The 18,263-nt window shown below is 45.4% G+C and overlaps 1 protein-coding gene across 11 annotated transcripts in view; it reads left to right on the top strand.

Moving 5' to 3' along the window:
* The window catches only part of EFCAB8 (EF-hand calcium binding domain 8), a 72,522-nt gene extending 57,909 nt beyond the window's left edge, over positions 1-14,613 (top strand). For 10 of the 11 annotated variants that reach the window (XM_078371122.1, XM_035298099.3, XM_035298098.3 and 7 more), the window contains 5 exons: positions 9,248-9,416; positions 11,244-11,370; positions 12,600-12,804; positions 12,889-12,987; positions 13,935-14,613. In XM_078371122.1, coding sequence (XP_078227248.1) covers positions 9,248-9,416; positions 11,244-11,370; positions 12,600-12,804; positions 12,889-12,987; positions 13,935-14,393 — 1,059 coding nt within the window. In that variant the 3' untranslated portion in view covers positions 14,394-14,613. Of the gene's footprint in view, positions 1-9,247; positions 9,417-10,410; positions 11,371-12,599; positions 12,805-12,888; positions 12,988-13,934 lie in introns of all 11 variants that reach the window. The other variant, XR_013535053.1, reaches the window with a different exon arrangement.
* Positions 14,614-18,263: the final 3,650 nt, after the last annotated feature.

Raw genomic sequence — 18,263 nt, 5'->3', positions numbered from 1 at the left:
CTGGCTTATTCCACTTAGCATAATGTCCTCCGGATTTATCTATGCTGTCCCAAATGACAGGACTTTTTTCTCTTTTAAGGCTGAATATTATTCCATTGTGTGTAGACACCACGTTTTCCTTGTCTGTTCATCCTTTGACGGCCTTTATGGTGATTCCATATCTTGGCTATTGTGAAAAGTGCTGCAATAAACATGGGAGTACGGAGATTTCTTTGACATACTGATATGACATATTAATCTCTTTTGGATATATACCCAGAAGTGGGATTGCTAGATCATATAGTATTTCTAATTTTAGTTTTTTGAGGAAACCCTGTCCTATTTCTCATAGTGGTTGATACGGTTTGGTTGTGTCCTCACCCAAATCTCATCTTGAGTTGTAGCTCCCATAATCCCATGTGTCCTGTGAGAGACCTGTTGGGAGGTAACTGAATCATGGGAGTGGTTTCTCCCATGCTGTTCTCATGATAGTGAATAAGTCTCATGAGATATGATGGTTTTATGAAGGGCAGTTCCCCTGCACATGCTCTCTTGGCTGCTGCCTTGTAAGATGTGCCTTTGCCCCCTTTCACCTTCTGCCATGATTGTGAGGCCTCCCCAGCCATGTGAAACTGTGAGTCCATTAAACGTCTTTTTCTTTATAAATTACCCAGTTTTGGGTGTGTCTTTCTTAGCAGCATGACAACAGCCCAATACAGTGGTTGTACTAGTTTACATTCCCTCCAACATGGTACAAGGGTTTTCTTCTTTCTGCATCCTCACCAATACTTATTTCTTGTCTTTTTGATAACATCTGATCTGACAGATGTAAGATGGTAGGTATATCATTGTGGTTTAATTTGTTTTTCCTAATGATTAGTGATACTGAACATTTTTTTCTGGAACCTGTTGGCCATTTGAATGTCTTCATTTGAGAAATGTCTCTTCAGGTGCTTTGCCCATTTTCTAATTGGGTTATTTGTTTTCTGACTATTGAGTTTTTTATTTATTGTGGATATTACTCCCTTATCAGATGTGTGATTTGCATATATTTTCTGTCTCTCTGTGGGTTAGCTCTTCACTTTGTTCATTGTTTCCTTTGCTGTCCAGAAGCCTTGTATTTTGTCTAAAATCCCATTTGTCTGTTTTTGCTTTTATTTATTTATTTATCTTTATTTTAAATTATTTTTGTGTCTTGCTCTGTCACCTAGGCTAGAGTGCAGTGGTACGATCTCAGCTCACTGCCATCTCTATCTCCCAGGTTCAAGTGATTCTCCTGCCTCAACCTCCTGAGTAGCTGGAATTAGAGGTGTGTGCCATGACACCCAGCTAATTTTTGTATTTTTTGGTAGAGACAGGATTTCACCATGTTGGCCAGGCTGATGTTGAACTCCTGACCTCAGGCAATCCACCCACCTTGGCCTCCCAAAGTGTTGAGACTGCAGGCGTGAGCCATTGTGCCTGGCCTATTTTTGCTCTTATTACCTGTGCTTTTGGGGTTACAGCTAAATGACCATTGCCCAGATTAATGTCATGGAGCTTTTCCTGTAGGTATTCTTATAGTAGTTTTACAGTCTCAGATCTTATATTTAAGTCTTTAATCCATTTTGAGTTGATGGTTATACTTGAGATAAGGATCCAATTTTATTCTTCTGTATGTGAATCCAATTTTCCTAGTAGTTTATTGAAGAGACTGTCTTTTTCCCATTATGTATTATTAACACCTTTGTCAAAAATCAATTGACTATTAATGCATGGATCTATTTCTGGGTTTTTTCTCTCCTGGTCCATTAGTTAATGTGTCTATTTTTATGCCAGCACCATACTGTCTTGATTATATTAGCTTTACAATATATTTTGAAATCAGGGACTGTGATGCCTTTAGCTTTGTTCTTTTTGCTCAAGATTGTTTTGGCTAGTCAGGATCTTTTATGGTTGCATATGAATTTAAGGATTGTTTTATTTCTATAAGAAATGATATTGGAATTTTGATAGGGACTACATTGAATCTGTAGATCGATTTGGGCAGTATGAATATTGTAATAATATTGATTATCAACACAAGATATCTTTCCATTTATTTATGTTTTCTTAGTTTCTTTAAACAGTGTTTTATAGTTTCCAGTTTATAGATCTTTTAACTCCTTGGTTAAATTTACCCCTAAGTATTTTATTTTATTTTAGTTGCTAATACATATGAGATTGTTTTCTTTTTTTCTTTGGTTTTTTTTTTTTTTTTTTTTTTTTGTGGGGGGCGGTGGAGTCTCACTCTGTTGCCCAGGCTGGAATGCAGTGGTGCATTCTCAGCTAACTGCAACCTCTGCCTCCTGGGTTCAAGTGATTATTCTACCTCAGCCTCTTGAGTAGCTGGGGTTACAGGTGTTCACCACCATGTCTGGCTAATTTTTGTATTTATTGTAGAGACAGGGTTTTGCCATGTTGGCCAGGCTTGTCTTGAACTCCTGGCCTCAGGTGATTCACCTGTCTTGGCATCCCAAAGTGCTGGAGTTGCATTCTTAATTTCCTATTCTGATAATTCATTGTTAGTATATAAAAACACTACTGATTTTTGTGTGTTAATATATCCTGCAAATTTACTGAATTTGTCAATTTTTTTTTTTGAGATGGAGTCTCGCTGTCACCAGGCTGGAGTGCAGAGGCACAATCTTGGCTCACTGCAACCTCTGCCTCCTGGGTTCAAGCTATTCTCCTGTCTCAGTCTCCTGAATAGTTGGGATTACAGGTGTCTGCCACCATGCCCAGCTAATTTTTGCATTTTTAGTAGAGATGGGGTTTCACCATGTTGGCCAGGATGGTTTCGATCTCCTGACTTTGTAATATGCCTGCCTCAGCCTCCCAAAGTGCTGGGATTACAGGCATGAGCCACCTCGCCTGGCCGGATTTTTAATATATAAAGTTATGTTGTTATTAAGCAGAAACAATTTTGCATCATTTTTTCCTATCAAGATGCTTTTATTTCTTTCTCTTGCCTAATTGCTCTGTCTAGGACTTCTAGTACTATGTTGAAAAAAGTGGTCAGAGTGTGCATCCTTGTCTTGTCTGTGATCTTAGAGGAAAATCTATGCAGCATTGAACATGATATTAGCTATGGGTTAATCATATGTGGCCTTTATAGTGTTGAGGGTACATTCCTTCTATACCTAATCTGTTAAGAGTTTTTATCATGAAGGGCTGTTGAATTTTGTTAGATTTTTTTTCTGCATCTATTGACATGATCATATGATTTTTATTTTTCATTTTGTTAATGTGGTCTATCACAGTTATAGATTTGTATATGTTTAACCATCCTTACATCCCTGGGATATAAAATATTCTTGAACACCACACTTTCTATTGATTAAATAATATTTTACTTTATGGAGTTAATACATTTTCATTTTATGGGATTATAATCATTTATTAAGCTTGTTACCTACTATTGGACATTAGTATGGTTTCTGAATTTTCATTATCAAAAAATAAAGAAAAATGAACAAAACCTTAGAAAGACACAAACTACTAAAGCTGACTTAAGAAGAAATAGAAAATCTGAAGATATAGAAAACCTGAATGTAACAAATAAGATTAGATTAGTAATAAAATTTTCCATAAAGAAAACTCCACATTCAGGTAGTTTCACTGGTAAATTATACCCAATATTTAAAGAATTAATGTCAATTGCTTACAGACTCTTCCAAAAGAGTTCTCTATGAGGCCAGTATTACCTTGATATCAAAAGCAAATAAAGGTATCACAGGAAGATAAAACTACAGACCCAATATTTTTATGACTATAGATACAAAAATCTTCAAAATACTAGCAAATTGAAACCAGCAAGATATGAAAATGATGATATACCACAACAAACTAAGATTTATTCCAGAAATGCAAAGTTGGCTTAATATCCAAAATCAATTCATGTAATACATCATATCAACTGAATAAAAAACAAAAGCCATATGATTATATCAATAGATGCAAAAAGAGCATTTAATAAAATTGAACACTATTTTTTTATTAAAACACTAAATAAACTAGAAAAGACAGAAACTCCTTGAACCTGATAAAAGCTATTTATGAAAACTCACAGGTAGCATAAAACTTCATGTTGAAATATTAAATACTTTCCTGTAAAATCAGAAATAAGACAAGACTGTTTACTCTTATCACCCAGTTTAATATTTTACTGGGAGGTCAAGTAGGCAAGAAAATGAAATAAAAGATACCTGTATTGGGGAGGAAGAAGTTAACTGTCACTGTCTGCAGATGACATGATCTGATACATAAAGCTAAAGAATCCATTGAAAATTATTAAAACTAATAAATTTAATAGGTTGCTTGATATAAGGTAAATATACAAAATCAATATATATACACTAGAAATAATCTGAAAATTAAAATTTAAAAATTTCACTTATAATAGCATCAAAAAGAATAAAATATTTTGGAATAAATTTGGAAAAGTAGTGCAAAGCTTGATCTCTGAAAATTGTATAACATTATTGAAAGAAATGAAAGAATGCCCAAATAAATGGAAATACATCTCATGTTCATTGATTGGAAGACTGGATGTTGTTAATATAGCATATTCCCCAAATTGCTTCAATGCAATTTTTATCAAAATCCCAGCTGCTTTATTTTATTTTGTCTTTTATTTTGTCCTCTCTGCTCTTCTCCTCTCCTCCCCTCCCCTCCCTCTTCTCTCTTCTCTCTCCTCTCTCCTCTCCTCTCCTCTCTCCTTCCTCCCTCCCTCCTTCTCTTTTCTTCCTTTTTTTTCTTTGATGGAGTCTTGCTCTGTCACTCAGGCTGGAGTACAGTGGCGCCGTCTTGTTTCACTGCAACCTCTGTCTCTCAGGTTCAAGTGATTCTCCTGCCTCAGCCTCCCGAGTAGCTGGAAGGCACCTTCCACCACGCCTGGCTAATTTTTGTGTTTTCAGTAGATACAGGGTTTTGCCATGCTGGCCTGGCTGGTCTTGAACTCCTGACCTCAGGTGATCCTCCTGCCTCAGCCTCCCAAAGTGCTGGGAGTATAGGCGTAAGCCACTGTGCCCCGCTTGCTTCCTCCCTTCTTCCCTCCCTTCCTTTTTGGAGATGCAAGAGATCTAGGTAGTAAGAAAAAAATCTTGAGAAAGAACACAGTTGAAGGACTCAGACTTCCCAAAACTGAATACAAAGTTACAGTAATCAAGACACGTGATACTGGCATAAGGAAAGACATGTAAGTCAATGGAATAGAACTAAGAGTTGAAAATACATTCTCACATTTATGGTCAATTGATTTTTGACAAGAATGCCAAGATAATCAAATGGAGGGAAATAATATTCTTTTTGAAACATGCCCTCCTGGGACAATAGGGGAAACTTTATTAGAAGAATGAAGTTAGACTCCTACCTCCTAACACACAAATTAACTCCAAATGGATCATAGACCTAAATGTAAGAGCTAAAAGTATAAGACTTAGAAGAAAATAGATGAAAAATATTTGTGACCTTAAATTAGACAGTGTATCTTAGGTATCACCAAAAATAAGCTACGAAAGAGAAAAACAGATAAATTAGACTGTCAAAATTAAAAACTTTAGGGCTGCAAAGGATATCATCAAGAAAGTGAAAAGATAACCTTAGAGAAAATACTTGCAAATCATATATCTGATAAGGGACTGGTATCCAGAATATATGAAGAACTCTTACAACTTGATAAAAAAGACAAATGAATTAAAATATGGTAAAGGACTAATAAGCATATTAAATGATGCTGAACATCATTAGCTCTCAGGGAAATGCATATCAAAACTAATGAGATCCCACTTTACACTCTCCAGGATAACTATAGATAATTGCAATGGTTGTCTGGTTGTCTGGGATGTGGGCAAACTGGGACTCTTATACATTGCTTGATAGAATGTAGAAAGCTGGCTGGGTGCGGTGGCTCATGCCTGTAATCCCAGCACTCTGGGAGGCCCAGGCGGGAGGATCACCTGAGGGGTCAGGAATTCAAGACCAGCCTGGCTATCATGGTGAAAGCCTTGTCTACTAAAATTACAAAAATCAGCTGGGCATGGTGGCAGATGCCTGTAATCCCAGCTACTCAGGTGGCTGAGGCAGGAGAATCGCTTGAACTCGGGAGGCAGAGATTGCAGTGAGCTGAGATCGAACCATTGCATTCTAGCCTGGGCAACAACAGCGAAACTCTGTCTCAAGGAAAAAAAAATGTAGAAAGATGCAGTCGCTTTGGAAAACAGTCTGGCAGTTCCTCAAACAGTTAATATAATATATAATATGTAAGACTTAGAATAAAATAAAGGAAAAATATTTGTGACCTTAAATTAGACCTTAAATTGGTGTATCTTAGATGTGACACCAAAAACAAGCTACAAAAGAAAAACCAGATAATATAAGTGTAGAGTTACCATATGACCTAACAGGTCCACTTCCAAGTGTATACCCAAGGGAAATGAAAACATACGTCCACGTAAAATCTTGTACATGAATATTTATAGTAGCATTATTTATAATACAAAAGTGGGAACAGCCCGAATGTCTGTCAACTTCCGAATGGTTAAAGTATGGTTTGGTGATACAGTAAAATGTTACTTAATAATAAAAAGGAATAAAGTACTGGTGCATGCAACATGGATGAACCTTGAAAATACTATGTTAAGTGAAAGAAGCCAACCACAAAATACCACACATTGGGTGATTACAGTTAAATGACATGTCCAGAGTGTCCATAATATACTTTCTACAGAGATAGAAAGTAGATTAGTGGTTTCCTGAGGCTGGGGGAGGGAGTTGGGGGAATTGGGTAGTGACTACTGGGTAGAGTTTCTTTCTGGGGTGATGAAATGGTCTAAAATAGAATGTGGTGATCGTTTCACAACTCTGAATATACTAAAAGCCATTGAATGAGCATTTTAAATTGGTAAATTACATGTGAATTATGTTCTGATAAAGTTGTGTTTAGGTGTCTGTAAAAATGATGGCGCAAATACTCTTTTACAAATCTTTTTTTTTTTTTTTTGAGATGGAGTTTCGCTCTTGTTACCCAGGCTGGAGTGCAATGGCCAATCTCGGCTCACCGCAACCTCTGCCTCCTGGGTTCAGGCAATTCTCCTGCCTCAGCCTCCTGAGTAGCTGGGATTACAGGCACGCGCCACCGTGCCCAGCTAAGTTTTTGTATTTTTAGTAGAGATGGGGTTTCACCATGTTGACCAGATGGTCTCGATCTCTTGACCTCGTGATCCACCCGCCTCGGCCTCCCAAAGTGCTGGGATTACAGGCGTGAGCCACCGCGCCCGGCCCTACAAATTTTTTTACTTGTTGTTCATGGTTGTTTATTTGCACATCTAGTGATTTGTCCCAAGGAAAGAGCACGTAAAAGAACATAAGCCATTTTAAAGCCTTTAATGTATACAACAAAATTACACTCCACAAGTTTTATACAATTGTGCGTTTCATTGGCCTGTTCTGTTTTATCCTTGACTACCTAAATCATTTATTAGTGGTATTCGTCTGAGGGTCCTCTGAGTCTGACGAGTGCCTTTCTTACAGAAGGTGTTCAATAAATACGTGCTCTAAGTGAGGAAAACATTTTTGGTTGATTTTTAGGTGCAGATGGTTTCTTTTGATTTTAATTAAGATGCCTTTGTTTATTAGTGATATTGACATCTTCTCTTATTTTATTGGCTTTGTATAACTTTGTGAATTGTCTTTTCATGTCCTTTGTCTACTTTTCTGTTGTGGTAACTATCTTCTAAAAATGTTGTATAATTATTTAAAAATATGTTAGGCTGGGTATGGTGGATCATGTTTGTAATCCCAGCCCTTTGGTAGGCCAAGGTGGCAGATCGCTTGAGCCTAAGAGTTTGAGACCAGCCTGGGCAATATAGTGAGACCCCATCTCTAAAAAAATTAAATAACGTAAAAATATATATTTTTATTTTTATTTTCTTTTGAGACAGAGTCTCATTCTGTCACCAGGCGCCAGGCTGGAGTGCAGTGGTGTGATCTCTACTCATTGCAACCTCCGCCTCCCGGGTTCAAGCAATTCTCCTGCCTCAGCCTCCCAAGCAGCTGGGACTACAGACATGCGCCACCACGTCTGTTTTTTTTAATTTTAGTAGAGACGGGGTTTCACTATGTTGGCCAGGATGGTCTTGATCTCTTGACCTTGTGATCCGCCAACCTCGGCCTTCCAAAGTGCTGGGATTACAGGAGTGAGCCACTGTGCCTGGCATAAAAATATATTAAAAGATTAACTCATTGTCTATCATATGTATTACGACTATCCCCCCACTTGCCATTTGTTTGTTAATTTTATTTACGATGATTTAAAAATTATATTTTTTGGTGACCAATTCAGGTTTTATTCCCATGGTAATATTTTCCTTTGCTTGTCTGTCACTTTCTTAGAGATAAGATAAACATTGATTTATTCTTTTATAGGTATTCTATGATTTCATTGAAAATACAATCTTCAGTGCGTCTAGTATTCATTTGTAAGATGAAAGATAACTTAGATTTCTCTTATAGTTCATCAGGTATCCCACTGCCGTTCATTGAGTCATGTTTTCTGTTACCACTCTTAGTAAATTCTGAAGTTTCACATGCATTCGGCTTGGTTTCTGAGTTTTCTGTTGTCTTCCATTGCTTCGTTTAAAGCATGTATTATTCTGACTTTCCATAGTTGAATATGGCTGAACAATTCCCCCTTTGTTAATCTTGTTTTCTTTAAAAATGGTCATTTTTACTCATTTTCCAGTTAAGTAGTTTTACCCTCTCATAGTGAACGTGATTTAACACCCCATTGCTCACCCTATTCCTCTCCCAACACCCAAAATGAAAAACTTTAGAAGACTTAGGCTCTTGCCCCGGCCCCATCATTTTCTGGCTATGTGGGCTTAGGCTAGTTATTGAACATGTCTGACTCTCACTTTCCTCCTCTGTAAGTCAGCGAGAATCACATACTTCCTATAAGGTTGAGAGGTTCAAATGGAATAATCTGTATGGAGGCACTTGGTAAACAATGTAGTAATATGCAAGTGCTTTTATGGTTTTACCTAAGGGGCCGGTGAGGCCCAGAGAAGTGCTGGGACCTAGGTAAGGTCACAAGCAAGTTCATGTGGAATGTATTAAGATTTAGAACCCTAGCCCATGTCCCAGGGCCCTTCCAGTTGGGCTCTGCTGCCTGCAGTCCTGGGTGTGTTCTGATTATTCTGGGTGTGTAGTGGTCTTGGTGTAAGTATTTCTCCTGTACTGTCCCCTATAGGTTGTGGCTGGTCATACCATTTCCCTGGTTCCCCCAATGCTCCTGATTACCTGGAAGGGCCATTTGGATAGTGTGGCAGACATCCTGTATGTGGATGACTTCCAGCTGGTTATCAGCGCTGGCCAGGACCGGGATGTCAAGGCTTGGAAACTCTCCGGTGATGCCATTGGTATGGATCCTGCTGAAGCTCAGTGATGCCCAAGGCCCTTCTTGTCTCTGTCCCTGTCTGAACATAAGCTGGCATGAACTTTGTGCTCTGTGGGGAGGGAGTTTGAGGCCACAGCAACTGCTTTTGCTTAAATATTACTGTCTGCCCAATTGTCCATTCAGCAAACTGTCCTTCCATCCGTTCACCCATCCACCCAATATTATTCACCTATGTATATTTTTGCAAATCATATATATGATAAGGCATATTCCTTTCTCTTTAAAAAAATAAACTTGTTGCAATATATGTAAAGAGAACCATATCAACCAGAAGGGTTAAGCTTCTTGAATTTTGAGAAAGTAAACACATACCCATATTAGTCACCATTCATATCAAGAAATAATTAGGGCCAGGCGTGGTGTCTCATTCCTGTAATCCCAGCACTTTGGGAGGCTCAGGTAGGAGGATCACCTGAGGTCAAGAGTTTGAGACCAGTCTGGCCAACATGCTTAAACCCCGTCTTTACTTTCTCATCTTGCAGTATCGTAACTATGACTATACCCATTGAGCAGCAACTCTAGATTCCCCCTCTCCCAGCCCCCAGCAACCCCCATTCAACTTGCTGTTTCTATGAATTTGACTACTTTAGCTCCAATGTCTGAATCATCTGGAAGGTCTACTTCTAATGCCTATTTCTTCTCTTGATTATTTGTTATATATGCCTGCCTTTTCACATGTCATATATGCAAAAGAACCTCCAAAAACCAAAAATTTCCTGGGCTTTGTATAAATGAACTGTAAAGACTTTAGTTGATAGTTTCCCCCTAGAGCATTTTACTCTTTCCTCTGTACAGGGCTGAGCATCTCCAACCAGTTGGGGATTGAATTGAGTTGGGGCTGGAGAGCAGCTTTAGGAGGACTGTTTGCCTCTGTCTTCTGCTGTCTCAAGGTTGAAATCTGTGTCTGTTTCAGTGGGACTCTCTCCCAATGATCTCATTCTGCTTTTCTCTACCAGCACCTACAACCCCAGCTCCCCAGTGCTCAGCAAATGTCCAACAGGAAAAACAGCTGTGCATTCAGGACTCCACTAGACTTCATTCATCATGCCAGCCACAGTGGATACGAGAAGCTCTGCTGTTTTCTCTATGTCTAAGCCAATTCTGATTCTCACTCAGCCTGTGTGTAGACTTGGAAATGTTCCCTAGATGAGAAGGCAGCTCCCACTGCCAGCTTTTTTTGGAAAGACTTGTCCCTTTCTGTCATCTTAGTTCACCTGGCTCCCTTTGCTTCTACTGCTTTCCAGTGATTTTTTAAAAAATGATTTTGTTACCTATCTGTTTTAATTTTCTTAACTTTAAAAATCCTGCAGCAGGAGACTGGCTTGCTACTCACTATTCTCTGCTCAGGAGCAGAACTTAAGTTTTTCTGTTTTCAATACCTACTTTTTTACTCCAGCCCCATTCCTGCCTCCACCACCCTAAATCTTACATCTGATGGGTGTCTGAGCATTTTATGCCATTGCCATTTACACACAAGCTACCTGAAGCTCAGCTGAGGATCATTCAGTCATTGCCATAGTACTTTCCCCTTCTCAGCCCGCATGTGGGGCAGGATGCTTTAGGCTTGAGCTCCGAGTGTATCCTAGGGCTTCCGTCTGGCTCATCCAGATATTTGTTGTATACTCAGTGTTGTGCCTGGCATATGGTGGGCACTCAACATTTGGGCAAGTGTGGGGCCTGAGGGTAGGGGTTGCTAGCTGACCCTTGAGGGGAGAGGGTAAGGGGCAGAGGGCTTGGAGGAGGGGGTTATGTCAGTCGTCGTTCTGAGCAGCATCTGGTCAAATCACAGGAACGTTTGGCCTGAGCATGTGGAAAAGACTACAGGATGCCCGTGATGGTCTTCATGAACACAGAGCGGGCTTAGAGGAGGAGGGCACAGCTGGCACCTCCTGGAAGGCCTCCCATCTGGAGCTGCAGTGAGTGAGCACAGCTTGCCTGGTCTTCCCTGGCTTGAGGAGGGAGAGGTTGTGAGTCTTCCCAGGTCTCGGGAAGCCTTTACCTGGGTCGGGTAGAGCTAGGCATGGGTAGGGAGGGCCCTCGGAAGGCCAGAGGCTTGAGGGTTGCAGGCAACTCTACTCCACAAGTGACAGCTATGGGGGGAAAGCCCAGGCCCCATTTTAGCCCAGCTCAGCTGAAAGTTTGAGCAGTGAAAGGGCAAAATACAAAAACCCAAGAGCTTGTGTGGGGCCCTGTGCCCGAGCCAGGCCCAGGTTTGCTAGAGCTGGCTTCCCTGCAGAGATCATTGCTTGTAGCCAGATGTCTCTGGCAGAGGAGTGCTCAGGCCCAAGCCCAAGGCCCTGATCCTGAGCAGACATTTGTGTTACTTCCCTGATTTGCAGGGCACAGCAAACTGCTGGCTGCTTGTTCCTCCCCCTGCAGGTGCATCCCCTACCCACTTTGTCCACTCCATCCTTATTCCTGACCAAGTCTCCAGTAATTCAAGTTCATTCAAGAACCTATGTATTGAGATCCTACTGACTGCCAGACCTTGTGCTAGGTTCTAGAGATACAAGACATCCAGACCCAGGTCCTGCCTCAGAGAACTCACAGTTTACTCGGGGAGGTGGACATGCAGACTCATGGCCGTAGCTTTATGTGATAAGTAGTGAGAGGATTAGGAACAGGGATAGCTCAGAGGACCATCCACATGGTTGACTGGATCAAGTAAGGAAGGCTTCACAGGAGAGGCGATGTTGGAGTTGGGTTTTGACATTTAAGTAGGAGTTTGTCAGGCACCCACAAAATCTTTGGCTCCTGTGCTTCCATCAAGGCGTATATGTTGACAGTCCTGTGGAGGGAGATCAAACAAGGCAAAGGCAGGGTTTCCCTGGGGCAGGGGCAGGCATGTTTAAATAGTCCACAAGGGGAGGTCCAGATAAAGCCAGATGGGGTGTCGGGTCTGCATGGTGGAGAGGATAGAGTGGTGGGAGAGTGGCAGGACCTGCTGGGCCAGCTGGATCCAGGCTTTGCAAATGTTAATTCCACACATGTTCACTGATGAGTTCTGGGGAGTTTGGCCTGGGAGGAGGGATGGAAGATTGGAGAGGATCAGGCCCAGGAACGGGAGGGCCTTTCAGGGTTTCTGGGAGGGTTGCCCTGCCTTGTGGTGGGGGGATATCTTGTGAAGGAAAGGCCCCCACACTAGGGAGCAGCGGGATCTGGCCAAGGCCCTGATATACCAGCGGCGAGAGCAGGCGGCGCTGATGGCCCTCCTGCATGGGAAGGCAGATGAGGAGGCTGACGCTTGGGCCAAGCTGCAGAAGATGGCCCTGGTGTCCCCATGGGCCGGAGAACGCCCCTTGGAAGACATTGAGGACAGCTGGAGCAAGTGGGAGTCCAGGGACAAGCAGGTGAGGCTGGGAGGGGAGGGGTGCATGGGGAGGGATGCAGGGACCCCCAACTCTCAGGCTTCACTCTCGGCATGGCTTCTGCAGGTGAGCACAGTCCTGGGAGCGGCGTATAAGCCCAAGGAACGCGTGCGGAATACCAGGTTCCTGTCCAGCAGTGTGCGGTACAGCTGGATGAAGCAGCAGGTGAGGCGGGATGGGGCAGCTCCCCAGCAGGCTGGACTGGGTGCCAGGGGGTCCCGTTTTCACCAGCAGCCACCTTTGTCCCCACACGGCCCTTCAGTGGGGGTGGACAGGAACCTTTGCCCTTTAACAGGATTCTGGGCCATGGACAGGTCTGGGTTGAGTCTGATACGATTTGTTTGCCTAGGCCCTGGCTGAGGTCATTGGGGCAGCTTTTGTCCTTGAGGACAAACCTCAAGAGCCTGTGGGACAACGTCTTCCCTGGGGTAGCCCCTGTCTATAGGTTACCAAGCATTTTCCATGGTTTGCTGGTTAGCATATTTCCCACCCATGTCCCTGCTACCATGGTGCTCAGCAGCAGACCAGGGCATCGTGCCAGGCACATAGTGAGAGACAGGGTAAGTAGAAGGAGTGGCTCTCCATCAGGGACAGAAAGGAGCAGGGGATGTTGGAAAGAGCAGATCTGAGCTCCATCCTGCCCTTTCCTGGGCAGATCCCAGCCTCTCCCAGCTCCCCTTCCTTGTCTGCTGTGGGAGTGCTGTGGGAGCTCCCTCCTCTGTGAGGTTCCCTTGGGAATAAATGAGATGACACTGAAGACCAGATGACCTGCAGGGCCTCCCTGTCCGGGCTGGGGAGAGGCTGGCATGACATGGATTGCTCCCAGGAGCTCTTTGCACTGGGGCCTCATCCAGGGTCCCAGCTGGAGGCCTCATGCTCAGAAGTGGGCAGTCTGCGTGCCCAGCTCACAGGATGGAACCATAACTGGGTGGAAAGCAGGGCTGGGCACCCGGCCTGGTGCTGGGTGGGTGCATGAGCCCACAGACCATAGTTAGTGGCAGCCACAATCCTCTGGACACGTCTTTTTGGCCTGGGAAGACCTCAGGGTGCCTCCTTCCTGAGAGCCTACTCTTGGCCCTGGATGTCCCCGCTCCCCGCTCTGTCTCCTGCAGATCTCGCCCCAGGTTTACCGAAGCCTGCACTTCAGCGAGCTGACGCCCACTCAGCAGCCCGACTTCCTGACCGGCAGGGGCCCCGACCAGCAGGACCGGCATGTCCGCCTGGTGGTCCGCGACGTCCAGAAGGACCTGGTGCCCAGCAGGGAGCAGGCAGCGCTGGATACCATGGCCAGCACGCCCGTGGCCACCTCCTTGTTATCTGTGTCTGCCTCAGCCTCCAGGCTGCTGGACTCCAGCTTGCCCACCTTCCTGAGGCCCCAGTTCTCCGTGCCGCAGCCCCAGTCGGCCTCCATGGCCCATTCCACCCCCTTGGTCCCCTCCCTGGTATCTGAGTCCACCCTGCAGAGGTCAGCGACCCCCAAGCTCATGGTCTCCTCCTTCGAGCAGACCCCAAGGCCTCTGAAGCCCACCTCCATGCCCTCTGTGAAGGGAGGCTCCCACATCAGGTTCTGAGGTGCCCACGCTCTTCTCTAGTCCTCCAGCAGGGCAGCTGCACCCATGGCGAGCCTGGGTGTCCCTGGCTTCTTCCCTCCCAGACCCTTCCCCTCGCCACCCAACTCGGCCTCTCTGGGGAAGTCCACCTGTCTCCTGACCTTGTCTTCTCTTTGGCCCCCACAAGAGAATCTGGAGCAGAAAATAAATGTTCTCAGCTGTGGGCGTCCACAGTAATGAGGCTGGGCTGTGTGTGTGTGTGTGTGTGTTCCTGGCCCCCTTCGGTCCCTCCTTATCTGAGATCAGTCACATCCCCTGGCAAGGCCCTGGGCACAGGCAGAGAGGACACCTGGGTGTGGCTGTTTGGCTTGGAAACTTGGTTCAGCCTCATGGCAAGAGTGAGGCCTGCAGCCATCTGGTGGGGGTTGTGGCTGTCCGTCTGCCCCTGCTGCCTGTCAGCCTCCCTCATCAGCAAACACTCCCTGCCCAGCACCCTGTTCTGTCCCGTGTGCAGAGAGGCCTGGAAGTGTGGTGGGCGGCCCCCCTCCTGGCTCTGCCGCTGTCTGGCTCTGGAGTCCCACGTGTCCTTCCCCTGTGGCCCGGAGGCACCTGTCCAGACCTCTGCTGGGCCCTCAGCCCTCTCGGCAGCTCAAGATCCTGTTCTGAGGCATGTGGGGCCTTCTGGACACTTCACCTGCAGCTGGAAGGGAGCAGGGACAGCCCACTGCTGCTGAGCAAGGGGTAGGTGGGCTATAGGCTGGGCAGGAGGGTCAGTGGAGAGATCCGAGGCTCAGCCCGGAGGGGTGTGTGTGTAGCTCCTCCTCTCTGCCCCCTTCCGTCTCCCTTTACACTTCTCAGGGGTGGAAGGATGGGCTCCCCATCACCACTATGCTGGGAGTTTTTTTTTTTTGACACACAGTCTCACTCTTACCCAGGCTGGAGTGCAGTGGCATGATCTTGGCTCATTGCAATCTCCGCCTCCCTGGTTCAAGAGATTCTCCTGTCTCAGCCTTCTGAATAGCTGGGACTACAGGCATGCACTGCCATGCCCGGCTACTTTTTGTATTTTTAGTAGAGATGGGGTTTCGTCATGTTGGCCAGGCTGGTCTCAAACTCCTGACCTCAGGTGATCTGCCCGCCTTGGCCTCCCAAAGTGCTGAGATGACAGGCACGAGTCACTGCACCCGACTGCAGTGACTTCTCAGAAGGACGCCAGGCCTGTTGCCTCGGGGGCCCGCCCTACTCTGGTCTGACTTCATCTTAAGTGATGACTTCTGCAACGACCCTGTCTCCAAGTCAGGCCACGTTTTGGGGCACTGGGCCTGAGGGCTTCAGTGTATCTTCTTGGAGGACACAGGTCAACCATAACAGCCCTCTAGGTGGGGGAGCAGAAGAGACTATGGCTACACTGAAGATTTTCCCAGTTTCTTTTTTTTTTTTTTTTGAAATGGGGTCTCACTCTGTTGCCCAGGCTGGAGTGCAGTGGCATAATCTCGGCTCACTGCAACCTCTACTTCCCGGGTTCAAGAGATTCTCCTGACTCAGCCTCCAGAGTAGCTGGGGTTATAGGTGCCCGCCACCACGTCCAGCTAATTTTTGAATTTTTAGTAGAGACAGGGTTTCACCATGTTGACCAGGCTGGTCTCGAACCCCTGACCTTAGGTGATCCACCCGCCTCAGCTTCCCAAAGTGTGAGCCACCAGGCCCGGCCACTTTTCCTAGTTTCTAGAGCTGTCAGCTTTGTAGCCGACACCCTCTTCTTCAATCCCAGTTGTTCTCCCAGAAAACTTCAGCGAGAGTCCCACAAACCAGTGATTAACTCTAAGTTACCCACCGCCTCCCTACTGACCCAGGGACTGGTGTTTCTGAGCCAGGTACGGAGCAGGGGTGGCTGTGCTGGATTCCTCTCTTCCATCCTCAGTGGATTTCCCTTGTTGATTTATCCCAGAAGGAGTGGTCTGGAACTCTTTTTCCCTTCTGCAAAAGGATGGAATTTCCAGCATTCCCTCTTTCCCAAAGTTGAAGCAAGTGACAGACAAGCTTTATTAGATGTTCCAAGTGTCAGGCCCTGAACCAGATGCTAAAGGTGCATTTAATCCTCACAGCATTCCGCAAGGTGGATGCCAGTGTTACCTCATTTTGCAGAGAAAGAAACAGAGGCTCAGAGAGGTGAAGTCGCTTGCCCACGATCACGCCAGGAAGTGGGGGAGTTGGCGTTTGAACGCTGGCCAGGCTCAGCTGCTCTGAGTGTAACTGCTGGCTGTCCCAGAGAACATACCCCCACAAAGCTATGTCCAGTGGAGTTGGCTCTGGGGCCTGTCCTGGGCTCTGGCCTTATTCCCTGGGGAGTAAGGACCCCTGGTCCCTCCTGACCTGCCCTGGTGTCTGTCCAGCTTAGCCCAGCCCGTGAAGGGCTTGGTGACCTTGGCCACCACTCGAGGCGGGAGGGAAGTGTCCCTGCCAAAGCTCATTGGCTGATCCCAGAAATCAGCGTCAGTTAACCAAGGCACCCAGTCCTGGCTGCCAGCACCTTGTCCTGCTCCTCCAACGCTGAGCCTGCGTGTATTTGCAGATTTGGAAAGTGGGCAGGGGTGTAGCTGGGATTGGAAAGGAAAGGCAGGACAGGCAGGGCCTGGGGCAGCCGTGGGTCTCTCGAGGGGGATAAGCGAGATGCTTCTCACCAGTCCAGACTCTATTTCCAAAACCCTCTCCTGCCCATGAGCTCATTTGAGCTGGACAACCATCTTCTTAGGCCTTTGCCCCACTTTACAACAAGGCAAACTGAGGCTCAGGGAGGAGTAAGGTTTCACAGCTAGAAACTGATAGAGCTAGGATTCGCACCCAGGGTTTTCTGAGCCAAAGCCCTCGAATCCTTTTGTTAAATCCTGCTCCACATGGCATCTCAGGTGGAGAACTCAGAAGTGGGGAGGTGTTTGGATAAGCTGGTGAAAGGAGATTGAGATCCAAGATGGCCGATCGCTAACATCCTGGGATTGCAGCTCTCAGTGAAGGCGCGGAGAACTAGACAACGCCACACTTTCAGACAAATTCTGGTTGGTCACGGAGCGGAAGATCCCCAGTGGAGGAATCACACGGGTCGCCAGCGCGACTTTCGTGGCCGGCGCGGCGGCTCTCTGAGCAGAGTACACAGGTTCGGAGGACCCACAAGGGCCCCCAGCACGACACCAGAGCCCGGCACAGCGGCTGTGACGGCACCTCGGCGCAGAGGCGCAGAGTAAACGGGACCGGTTCCCCTTCTGACCGAGGTTTGGAGACCCGGGAAGGCAGAGTCGCCTACTACGGACACAAGAAGGAAGCCCGACAGGAGAATCCTGGGCAGAAAAGCACCATCAGTTTTAACGCCGCTGCTCTGGCCCTGGGAACTAATAACCTGGACGTCCACTCAAGAGACCTAATCTGAAAGTTGGTAATTTCAAAGAAGACAGGAAGATAAATTTACAATGACGGGAAGAAACCAGCGTAAAAAAGCTGAGAATACTCAAAGTCAGAACGCCTCTCCCTCTAAAGATGATCACAGTTCCACATCAGCAATGGAACAAGGCTTGATGGAGAATGAGCGCCTCCTGATGACAGAATCACTCTTCAAGGAATGGATAATAACAAACTTCGGTGAGTTAAAAGAACATGTTGTAGCCCAACGTAAAGAAACTAGAAACTTTGAAAAAAGGTTTGATGAAATCCTATTGAGAATAGAGAACTTAGAGAGGAGTATGAGTGAATTAATGGAACTGAAGAATACAATACAGGAACTCCGAGAAGTATGCACAGGTTTAAACACTCGAATTGTTCAAGCAGAAGAAGGGATATCAGAGGTCAAAGTCCAACTTAATGAAATAAAACGTGAAGAAAAGATTAGAGAAAAAAGGATAA

The sequence above is a fragment of the Callithrix jacchus genome, chromosome 5, assembly GCF_049354715.1.
Source record: "Callithrix jacchus isolate 240 chromosome 5, calJac240_pri, whole genome shotgun sequence".
Classification (NCBI taxonomy): domain Eukaryota; kingdom Metazoa; phylum Chordata; class Mammalia; order Primates; family Cebidae; genus Callithrix; species Callithrix jacchus.
Note: the sequence above shows the minus strand (reverse complement) of the source record. Positions and strands in the feature narration are given on the sequence as shown.